The sequence below is a fragment of the Panthera leo genome, chromosome F2, assembly GCF_018350215.1.
Source record: "Panthera leo isolate Ple1 chromosome F2, P.leo_Ple1_pat1.1, whole genome shotgun sequence".
NCBI classification, from domain to species: Eukaryota; Metazoa; Chordata; class Mammalia; order Carnivora; family Felidae; genus Panthera; species Panthera leo.
In genome coordinates, this window is record NC_056695.1 from 37,832,686 (window position 1) to 37,845,164 (window position 12,479).

The following is a 12,479-nucleotide window of genomic DNA, read 5'->3' on the forward strand; positions in this document are numbered from 1 at the left end:
AATGACCATTTATTTCCTTTATACTGAGCTCTATAATATCCCTTGATGAATTTTTAAAAATATTCAGAAAGTTTTTATTGAATTCACAAGAAGTTAAATGTTGTTTTCAGTAGTCCAGCAAAAGAAATATCCTCTGGTATAGCATAATTTGGAGTATTATATTGTATTCTCTGGCTTTTATATAACATATAAAAAGTGAAAAACGACTTAGAGCCAACATTTTTGGAATATTTATTAAATCCAGTGATGTAAGCAAGTCATAACCTTGCTACACAATCACACAAGGTTATGCTGCTTTGACTACTCAGTAAGTCAACAAATATTTATAATGCATCTACCAGGTGCAGGGCACTCTTCTAGGTGCTGGCAATGCAGTGATGAACAAGGCAGAGAACAAGACAAATAGATGCCTCTGAGGAGTGAGAGTGAAACAAGAGAACTGTGCACCTTAGTAAGGATCTCTAAGACCTCATGGAAGATGTTATCTCCATGTATCTGCTTCAGCTGAACCCTATTCAGGGTCCTTGGTCAACTCTGGGAAAAAAGGAGAAAAGCAATCACGTATAGACTGCTGACGTGGAAGAAAGACTGTCCAGTTGGCCCCTTCTTTTGCTCTGTGCAATGGCAAATACCATTCGAGTAACTCAGTCCACTACTACTCCTGATTCCACTATTAACACTTTAGAGGGTCAGGAGCAAAGAACTCTAGCTAGGCTCGTTTATAAATGTGAGAAGGACAAAGAATAGGAACCTGGGGAAAAGTCAGAACCAAAGTCCATTTAGTGAAGCTTCTCCCTAGTGAATGGCAGAGCTGAGATAGAACTCTGTTAAACTGACAGATTAAGTGAAACGCTTTAAGTCTTTCAACGTCAGCTCTCTCGAGAGCTCTCAAGGCAATCTTGAGTAGGGGTTATACAAAGTACACACCTTACAGGGCCCTGGAAGGGATTTCTTGATCACTATGAGTATTTGTGACATCTTCCTAGAAATGCTCTCACTAGGGCACCTGGGTGGCTCGGCTGGTTAAGCATCTGGGATGGAGCCCTGCATCAGGCTCTGCGCTGACAGCACAGAGCCTGCTTGGGATTCTTGCTCTCCCTCTCTCTCTGCCCTGTCTCCATTTGTGCACATGCTCTCTCAAAATAAATAAATAATGATTTCTTAAAAAATCCCCTCATCGAAATGTCATCAAGATCACCCCCCCCCCCTTTTTTTCCCACTCCTAAGGAACTGTTTTCCTGCCTACTTAGTTTTTGCTTTCCTACTCATCTATTACTGGGGTACCCAAAAAGAACTACCACCTATCTTTGTCTAGAGAATGTTGGCTATTTTTATTGAATTTGTGTAACAGCAAAGATATAAAAATACATAAAATCAATCTACATATGTTTATATCTTTCAGACACAAATCAGAGTTATTTTATTTATTTATTTTTTTTGAGAGCACCAGCGGGGAAGGGGCAGAGGGAGAGGGAGAAAGAATTTTAAGCAGGCTCCACTCCAAGCCCAGGGCAAAGCCCAACACAGGGCTTCATATCAAGACCATGAGATCATGAATTGAACCAACATCAAGAGTTGAAATGCTTAACTGACTGAGCCACCTAGGGTTCCTGGCCCAGAGTTAAAAATTTTTAAATGAGAATGTTTTCTGAAAGAATACTTAAGTAGCCTTAAGGTAATTGTATTTGAGAAAACTGTCATTACAATTCCCTTTGATCGTAACAATTATAGTGAATTGAAAATGAGAATAGTCTTCTCCCTCATATATGTAATAAGTCAACTAGGTGTCTGTTTGTTAAACCTAGGAAGCTTCTAATGAGACCCAGGAGAAATAGTAATTCCCAAAGTTCTTATAAAGAGTGAGCCTAATACAAGTGCAAATTTAACCACCTTTAGAGCTCAGCTTGTTTTCAGCCACTATTATTACAAAGAAGGATGATGCTGGAAGGCAGGAATGGTCAGCCCATGTAGCCTAAGGGAAAACTCTAGTAGAGAACATTTTCTGAGGTAGGAGCCAACAAATCCAGCACTCTGGCATGCCTTCCTTTTGGATAAACATGCAGAATCCTACCTATATTCCATCTTAAAAGTCTGGGACAGATGAGTAATTATTTAAATTTGTTTCATCATAATTGGTCTCCCTAGCTGCAGTTCCTCTTCTAACTCACCTGTAAATTTTGGAGGTCATCAGGGTCTAATTTAGGGACTTTCTTTAATGTCTCCTTTTTCTCCGCAGGTGATCCCATCCATCTCAATGGCTCTATATGCTGTTAACTACTAAATTTACATCTCTGCCCCAGACTTCTAAGTTCCCGACCCATATAACCAACTGCCTACTAACACCAGGATTCTTAATTATCACATATCTAAAAGAGAACTCCTGAATTTCTTCCCAAACCTATTATTCCCTTCGTCTTCCTTGCTACCTACACCGAGTGGCTAGCCTCCATTCAGTTGCTAAAGCCAGAAACAAAAAATTACCTTTACTACCTCTTTTCCTTATCCCCCATGTCCAATTCATTAATGAGTCCAGTGACTTCTATCACTTAAATCTGCCTTGAATCTCTCTTTGCTTACCAACCTTGCCAGCCCACTCATTCTTAGCTGGACATCCGCAATAGACTTCCGACTTGTTCCAGACTTTCCTTCTTTGGTCCCTCTCAGTCCATTCTCCATATCCCACATTTACTTTTTGAAAGATGAGAATTTCGAATTTACAGGCAAGTTTCAGGAGTAGTGCAAAGATCTTTATCTTTCTGAACCCGGTTTCAGACATGATGACCAATTCATTAGCCCTGAATTCTCCAGTGAACGTTTTCTCCCATGCCATCAAGATGGTTACCACCATCGAACAAAAAGAACCAGTTCAAGTTTTCCAATTATCTTAATAATATCCTTTGTAACAAATTCAATACCGGATCACACATTGCATTAAGTTATCTCGTCTCTTATTCCTTCAACCTGGAACAGTTTTTCAGTCATTTTATATCACAATCTTGACAGCTTTCGAGACTACAGGCCAGTTGCTTTCACAAGGTACCTCAGTTTGGGTTTGTCTGGTGTTTCCTCATAAAGAGAGTCACATCAGGCATTTTAGGCAGAAATATCACAGAAGAGATTTTTGTCTCCTCACTGCATCATAGATTGGATGAGTTCCAGTCTGCCAAGAAACAGATGCATGTTGAACTAAACACAAGAGACTTACTGGGAGAAAAGGCCTGTGAGGAATGGAGGGGAAGAAGCAGGAGTTGGCAGTGAGGGTCTTTTGACCAAGACTCGAGACCAGCACCTGTGAAAGGAGAGAAGGCTGGACCTCAGACTGCAGTTCAGTCCCGAGAAAGCCTCAGCCAGACTGATGGGGTGTCCCTAAGAAAATGTTTCCTGTCAGAGGAATCCCACATCAGCCAGGAATGTACAGGCCCAAGCATCCCCACCTTGCCCAGTGACTGGCTGGGAGAAGTGGGCCTCAGCATTCATTGGCACGCATCTAAGTTCTTTCTTTCTATGAAGTGGCTGGTTCAATCTCCACAGTGTGTGTATGCTACAATCTGAGCAGCTGATCCCCTAAAGCGGTGTGCACTTTGTTTCCAGTTGTTTGACACTAAGAACAATGCTGCAATTACTATGAGACCTCAGAAATGCCAGGGATGGAATGTGAAGCAGGCGAGCTGTGAATTCCTTGGAGGAAGTTTGCAGGAAGCTTCTCCGGATATGGTCTTCCTGAATTCTCTCCTTCTCACGCAGTAGGAAATATTCAGGCTGCTTAGCTGTTCTCAGCCTACTGGAGGCCAGGGAGAGCTAACATACTTTGGTGGGGCCCATATCAAACTTCCATTCAGAAAACCCACAAATTTCAAAGTGAAAGTCTCCCCAAGGTCTGCAGCTCTCCCGTCTTTGTTCCCAGTGGAGAAAGCCCTATTCTGTTTTTTTCTGCCAACACTCCCACCAGAAAGCAAGCCTCATATGTGCCCAGAAGTCTGTAGATCCTAGCAGCCAAGTGGGGGGAAGGAAAGACAACCTCAGGCTCAATGTTTCCCGAATCTGTTCCAAGTCCATCTAATAATTTAATGCAGTGCTATGAAAATTACCTAGAATGTGAATTCCAAGCAAAGCTGTTCTTTTGTAAGTTTGAAGTAGAAATGCGATGACACAAAACCAGTTAATTAACTGAAAGTCAGAGTAATGAACTGAAAAAACTTAATGGAAAACCATGCAGCTCCCTGCCCTCCTTGCTGAGGTCAACTTAGCACAGGGCTGTAAGAGATCAGGAGTATGGAACAGGTAATGCTTCAAAACATTTCTCCTGAAAATAGCTTTATAACTAATAAAGACAGAATCAAAGAATTCCCTCCTGGCTTCTAGATGGTGGTCATGGATTTTATGCATCCTAGGATAATACACTTACGTTACCACATACTACTCTAATTGTATACCTACGATAAGAATTTTGTAACTTTCAAATTACTCCTTTTTGGTTCAATGCATACTCTACTCTTTTCTATTTAACCTCTCTGCATATTTTATGATTTTTAAGCCTTTCACCCAGCAGATTACCCTACAGAATATTAGTCAAAGACAGTAATTATCAGTAATTACTCAGTTTGGATAATCAATTTTGTTGAAACATGGCAGAATGATCAAATTTACCATATACACATATGCTGTTTTAACACTACGATGCATTTAATGCTATCTCTAAACATGTTCAATATTGAACTCCGAATACAGTATACTGCTTATACATGTTTTCCCTGCAATGAGTGCTGACAGGTGGCCTCAACCAGGGAGGGCAAGCATGGCAGAAAGTGCTATACAACTTTGGGTAATGAGCACACACACTGCCAAATACACTTATCCAGTGGGCGCTCCACTGCACCTCTCTACTTGAAAGCAGTCTGTAATGGGTGGTATCCCCTCTTTGGCCTCTTTTGTGTTCTAGCAAGCAATTTGGACAAAAATGGTCCCACACGGTGTACAAGTGATAGTATGGGACCTGTTACAAAGAAACAAGGGCAAGTGGTACTCTAGGTGCTGAGATGAAAGTGTTATGACAGCAGGAACATGCCCCCAAGGAAACAGTCATGGAAGCAGGGTAGAGATCAACCGGAAATTATATCAAAGTCTTTTGACATTATGAAGGCATTGTAAACATTACTGCAGCCTGGGACAAATGACTAACAATTTTCTGAAGGGCAGGTAGCATTTCATGACTTAGGGGCATCAGAAAAAAATAAAACGAAATGAAAGAGCAAATGCCAAGTTAGACATCACAGTCCTTTCTCCACAGGACGTCTGCTATAACAGTAACCATAACCGCCCCCACCTAGGGTCAATTAGCACCACTCCACCTTAGAAACATGTCCTCCCTTCCTCCTGACTTGCTCCCTCCCATGGCATATATCTCTATATCCATCAAATTATACGAAGAAAGAGAGAGAAGGAAGAAGGAAGATAAAACATTACCTTTTATTTTCTCAGGCACACAAGTGATCTAGGGTATCAATTATCAAGAGATTTTACTGATTCACCTTTAGAATGATCTATTTTAAATCTTTAGCTACCATAGAAAATAGTTTGCAGCAATTACTTTGCAATTCAGAAGTACCATGTTATAATTTAGTTGTGAAATAAATGAATAGTTTATGTTCAATATGCAAGGTTATTAGAACTCCTGAGTTTCAAATATCCTGTGGAACAGATTCCTCTCCCTTCTTTAAAGGCTTTTAAAATTAAAGAGATGACCATTAAAAAAATTATTTTCTAAATAGCTAATTATAACAGAAATTAGCAACATCTAATCTGAAAACCAGATAGTGTTATTTTGACCATCATTCTGATACCCTGAGTGGCCTCTGATTCCATCACCAAAGTCATCAACCTAGGTCAGTATCACTATTCCTGAGGTCCTCATATACTTTTCTTCTTCTCTGCAAATGCCACTTGCTTCTGAATAGCACAGATTTAGTTTACCATGCATCTAAGGATTTACCTGTATCACCCGGCACATACCTAGCTGCTTTCTCAAGCATTGTAAAGCTAGTCCCACAAATACATAAATAAGCCAGAGCACCTTCCCCCAAGAACAGTTCAAATCAGCATTGCACATTAACACACACAGAAACGCCGGGAAATGCTTGTAGCTATACCACTTAGCTCAGTTACAGCAAGAACAAGGAAGAGTTACTAGTGAACTTAGCCTCTCAAGGAGGGAAATGTTTCATAGTCATATATTTGACCCTATCAAAGCAAAATCATCTTAGCAAGGTTTGCAGTTGGTTACAAAGTACATAAAACAAGAGTATGGGGAACAAACCCACACAGTCACTCTTGAACACAAACTCAAAACACACATTCTAATGACAGAGATTGGGTTCTGGTATTTTCATAAACCAGAGTACAGATTTCAACGTATTTCACAAATCATATGATCAAACGAAAATGGACATGAAAGCACGTTTAATTATGTACCTGTTTTTAAAAAGAGGTGCTGTTTTAAAATAGTCCACATGACAAAATTTGGCAGAATACACAAAATCATTAACAATAAACCAGAAAGTATGGAAAACTAGGGGAAAGGTCCAAAGAACCAAAAATAGAGCGTATCTTTCATCAGATTTAGAAATTATGTATATTGTATGCTTTTTTTTTTAATGTGCATAAAGCAACTCTATGCTGCAGTTTGAGAAATCAAAAAAAATTTATTTTACAAACACACACACTGTATGACTGGAGGCATTATTTGGGCAACATAAAAAGATCCGGGAGAAACTTGTTGCTGCCATAAACCGGGGATGCGGGGTTAAAGATGGAGTGAATAAGGCATGGCAATACTTCGTACAACTTTTAGAGAGCACATCTAAAACCCAGTAACCAAAAATCAGCTGGCAAATGGCATGAATATAATGGATTATTGTTTACTTGGAGGCCAGAAATAATGAAGAAAAGGAAAACTGCAGCTTTAGATTAGTATTTTAGAAACAGTAAAACCATACTATTTTAAGTAAAAATGGATGATTTTATTATATAAAATTATGATGGGCAGAATACAGAAAATTTATTTCTCTTCTACCTTTACATATTTAAGTATGAAACAAAATGCAACAACTGGGAGAACTCATTACAAACTACCAAAAGGGATTCATTTGGTGAAATTATTCAAGTTACAAAATGCTAAGTAAATAAATGCACTTCAAAATACATGAAGTGTAACACAAGTATGAAAGTAGTGATCTTAAATGATTCCTTTAACAAAAACTAACCAACAAACAAGAAGCACAAGAAAAATATTGTCAAGTTAGAAAAGAATAAATCAAACATATTGTTCACTGGGATTATTAAACAAATTCTTTTAAAAAATAAAAACACCTAAACAAGTAATTAGGATTTAAAAAAAGAATAAGAATATTCCAGTATTATATATATTTTTTCTATCAATGAAAGAAAGACTAGAGGCCAATTAAGTACTATAGACCCAGGTGCCTCTAAGATCACTTGCACTGAGGTCTTCTTGGCATCAACATGTAAGTGAACTTCACCATTACCCAAAGGTGAGAAAATTTATGTGTTATAGAGGAAAGGAAAACAATTATGACTGCAATAGGGCAAAAAACTTATGCATTAAAATGATTAAATGCAATGCATTCTCTAGCATAAGACTAGAATAACCTGCTCCCAAAAGAACTCTTTTGCACTTTAGTAAATCAGGGCAAAGGTTTTACCCTGAGGAAAAGGCAAATGGGAGGTCTCTGATAAGGTAGACTCTTCATAGCCAAAAAAGACACCAACCAGAAAATGTGCATTCATGTCTATAATCTGGGTTGTAAAAACCTAATCATTAAGTTCACAATTAAACCATTTTAAAAACATAAGATGATAAATGAATACTACATATGTCATACGGATCATATGCCAAATTACTGTATGCTATACTCCTAAGTGCTATTAATAAATACACTCAATTCATGCTACAAGAGAAAGAATTGAGACTTAATTTCACATTTCAGAATTCCTGAGTCTTATCAGAGAAAAACAAGTACCAAAAAACAAACAAAATAAACCTACGTTATAGTAGGGCAAATAATACAAATTTGGGTATTAAGTCGATATTACATTTATAGTTTTAAAGCTGAAGACTATGGGGACAAATATATATGTAATTCGGTGGTATTATAAACATGATTTTAAAGCTTGGTTTTTTAAAAAGGCGATTTGATCAAACAAGGCCACCTGAGTGACATCTTTAATGATGGAAAGCCCATCATTTTAAAAGAGTAGATCTTTATCTCAAAGCCTAATGATGAATATAAAAAGAAAAAGAAATTTACTTTACTAAAACTTTTTAGTAAGACTGCAATGGGACAGCCCTTTGATGAAAGATCTAATGAGCGTAAAGCCAATGTAATGGAATTAGAACTTGAGTTCTAATTTGAGCCACCATCCATTAAATAATTTCCCTTTTGCCTTGCATATTACACAGTGAAAATAAAAAGGTATCTTAAGAGCACTTCAGTCCCACAATGTAGGATTTAAGCTTGTGTGAATAGGTGTAAATGGCCCTGCAATGATGCTTGCAAAAATACATTCAACCCAAAGTTAATGTCTATATTCTAACTAGTAAAGAAAAGGGAAGCAAAGTGGTCCCTCTTAAAACAACAAAACAAAACCAAACAAAACATTATCTTTTCTGGAAAGGACAAAGAACACCTAAATAATGTCATACATTTAAAATTACATACTTCTACTCATCATTGTAAGTAGGGAAGATGCAAACAACTACTCAGGGACTTTATAAATAAAGACACTAAGCAGAAAAATATTTGGGTTATTTCTTTGTTCGTAAGTACCCAGAAAGAAAACAATTAAAAAACACTAAAGTGCAGACCTATAGGCCATTGCGGGCATAATAAACGATAAAGAGGTGCAGCCCAAATTTGCATCTACGTTTACACTTACATATCCAGAAAATGATTCTTCCTTTAAAAAAATTGTGCAATTTAAAAACGAGTCAGTTTTGTTTGTGCCGTAATGCAATTAGAACTTGTCTCTGCCCACTAGTAAGGTGACCACTAGACCTTGGACAGCACACTAGCTCTCAACAATCATACATTTTGTTAGAGTCATACAATATTGATTCCACCTCCAGAAAATGTTAGGGTCCTCTTGTTGTAGAATGAAGAGCCACTGGTATTTGGTTGATTGCCTTGAACCAGAGAGGTTTTCAGTTCCATTTCACAAGCTACAATAGCTGCATTCAGTTCCACTTGAGCTCGGTGAACTACGTAAAACATGAGGCCTATACTTATAATAATCTGTGGACAAAAATAAAACATGACAGTTAATCATATTTTACACAGAAAAACATGGAGAAATAAATCCCATAAATATTTGGCTTAGAAATGTTTCAAACGGGATGCCTCTCCAATATGGTCAGGTAAGATTTTTAAATGGGTTACACAGAGTTTCCATTCATTCTTTCCTTGGCTGCTTCAACTGGGAAGAGAGGGCTGAAATCTAGAAGTAACCATCAGAGGATATCAGGCTAGCACGCATACATCCTTTTTAGCATAAATGATGTTTGCTTGATACAAGTCAAACTCGTCTCCTGGTACCAAACAACTTCCTTCAAGGAATAAAAACAATAAAATAAAAAAACAAAACAAAACAAAAAAGTCTAAAATAGAGGCAATAGCTGGCTAAACTTTATTAATGTAATTAATGTAATATCTCTTTGCAGGACTATAAATGTCCACAGGTATTCCCAAGCCCACTTAGAGAGAAGCACTACCATTTACAAATGAACTATCGGGTGCAGCCAAACTTTAAAATATTATGAACCGCTTTAAAAAAGTGAAATGTCAATAAACTTCAAAAGAAATTAACAAGAGATCATGAACATGAAACTGTCTGTACTTAAGGAAAAGCAAAAACAAAGGAAAACATGAAGATCAAGAAAAAAATGCCAAAGGGCTATGAAAAAACGCATTGAAATCAAAATCCGGTGCTAGTCTTGACTTAACCGCTCAACTACTGATGTGATTTCACATCACTAGGGAGGCTTCTCCCACTGTCCTATAGGAACCTGTGGTCCCTCTTTATATGTTAATGTGCTTTAACATTCTATATACAGTTCATCAGAATGTCTAGGCAGTACATATCTTCTAAACGGTATTTATTCCAAACTTCATTTGTAAGTCAGTTCTTTCGAATTTGGAGCAAATATTCTCAGGCAACGAGGTTAGGACAGGTAATTTTTAATGTCCCAGTAAGTTTCAAAGAAGTTCAAAGGCTACTCTAACCATAGTGACCCTAAAATATAACATGATATAAAATAAAAGCCTGTCCATAATTTTAACAGTTTTGTGGGAAAAGTATTCTAAATAGAAGCATTGAGGGTAGTGAAGGAAGTGCCGAGGCAGAGCATAGTGAGGGTGGGTTAGCGAGGGGAATTTGGAACTTGTGCAAGGGGGGGGCACTAATAAATGGGTATCCAGTACTCAATAAAATTCTTATTTAAGCTTATTTATTTATTTTGAGAGAGAGAGAGAGCAAGAGCAGGGGAGGGGCAGAGAGAGGGAAGGAGACAGAGAGGGAGAGGGGGAGAGACAGAGACAGAGACAGAGACAGAGACAGACAGAGAGAGAGAGAGAGAGAGAGAGAGAGAGAGAGACTTACAAGCAGGCTCTGCATTGTGAGCATGGAGCCCAACGTGTGCTTGAACTAACGAACCACAAGATCATGACCTGAGCCCAAGTCAGATGCTTAACCAACTGAGCCACCAAGGTGCCCCATAATTCTGAGCAAATTAGGTATTTTAAAGGTGGGCCTTCAAATGCTGTATTTGCTCTCCTAAAAAAACAAGATATACTAACTGATATGTAAGTTTGACACCTATCAGTGTTAATGGTGACACCATGGAAAGATGTGGAAAACTGACTTGGGGAGGGTGCAGGAGAGCTGCTGAGCTCTGCCTCAGACGTGCTGGATTTGAGGTGCCTGTTGGATATCCAAGGCAGTGCAGTGAATGGGTCCAGAGCTTAGAAAGAAGGCTGAGCTGAAGATGTGTATTTGGGAGTCTTTACGCAAATAAACCTAATAGCAGCCACCGTAATAACTGCATTTCCAGGAAGAAGAGTTTTCAGAGTAAGAACACAAAGCTTAGGCTAGAATCTTAAGGAATATCAATTGTGGGGTGCAAAGAAGAAGAGATGCTGACAAATGAACCAAGCACGTGGGGAAAAAAAAAAATCAAAACAGCTAAGGGAAGAAAGCGTTTTAAAAAGAATCTTAGGTTGCTGAGAGTTCAAGTCAGATGAAAACTGGAAAGTATATCTGATTTTGACAAAATTAATGATGACAGCCACAGAAAGTAGGCTTAGATCTAGTGAAAAACTCTTTCATGTTTCCAGTGAGGGTAAAATCTTTACATGGGATTTTCCCCAGATGCCCTTGTAGACCCAGGGCCTGGCAATATGTGCTGATTCTTTCCCCAACATACTACCTTATTAAAGAGTAAAAAAAAAAAAAAAAAGGAACAAAAACCTGTTTTATAAAGTTTCCTTAAGAACACAAAAGAATCAAACACAAACAAAAGGACCAGCCTTCCACAGAAAGGCATCTCCTCCACCGTCAACTAGAGAGCAGGCTGAGAGCATGAGCAGAATACCAGTTAGTAGATTTCTTAGATGGAAATTGAGGGGTTTCCCACTTGAAGTCTTCTGATTTTTCTGTTAATCAAGAAAGGTAATCTGTTGAGAATGAAGTGGAAAGTGGGGACAGGAGCCAAAATTACGAGGAGTGAAGATAGGTTTTGCCCTAGTCATTGAGGAAACGGGGGGTGGGAAGACAAAGGAAACAGTTAAGCTATGGGGAAATACTGAGAAACCAGAAGTTTTGCAATCATGAATTAAATATTACCAATGTGGTTGTATGACTTCCCCCAAAACAACAGGTGCAAAACATACCAAAACTTGGATTCATCCAGGGTTTTGGCCGGTGGGTACACCGAAAAATACAGGGCATGGACAAGAGTAACTGAATTGCAAGACCACAGCATCTTAAGTTGGATTTTTGTACAAGAAATAGTTGTTCCTTCCTCTGAACATCTATTTTGTATTGCTTTAATTTTACAGACGCTGTGGATTCTATTTAGGTGGCTATAAAGCTCAGAGGCAGACGAGTGACTTATTTCTAGCAAATATGAGAAACCTCACGAATACACTTACTCTACTAACTTTAACCTAAGCTTCATCCTTTGTTCCCATGTTAGTTTCCCTCTTCACGCGGACTTCTTTTCCCTCTTGTTTTATTCTGTGTTCTTTTGTCAGCTGAATGAAATCCTTGTTGTTTTTATAAACGTCTGGGCTAAAAAATATTTGCCTTTCCCCCCTGTCTTGTAGCCTAAGCTGAAATTTGTCAACTCAAAGGGGTAAGAAGTTGTTGGAAAAAAACAAGACCCTATATTTTTAGAAGCACTACTGACA

General features: G+C 38.3%; 1 protein-coding gene across 4 annotated transcripts in view; it reads right to left on the bottom strand.

Annotated features, from left to right (window-relative positions):
• Positions 1-226: 226 nt before the first annotated feature.
• TMEM64 (transmembrane protein 64) overlaps positions 227-12,479 on the bottom strand; it is a 32,259-nt gene continuing 20,006 nt past the window's right edge. For 2 of the 4 annotated variants that reach the window (XM_042923631.1, XM_042923629.1), the window contains one exon: positions 5,455-9,308. In XM_042923631.1, coding sequence (XP_042779565.1) covers positions 9,117-9,308 — 192 coding nt within the window. In that variant the 3' untranslated portion in view covers positions 5,455-9,116. Of the gene's footprint in view, positions 535-5,454; positions 9,309-12,479 lie in introns of those variants that run through there. The other 2 variants (XM_042923630.1, XM_042923628.1) reach the window with 2 other exon arrangements.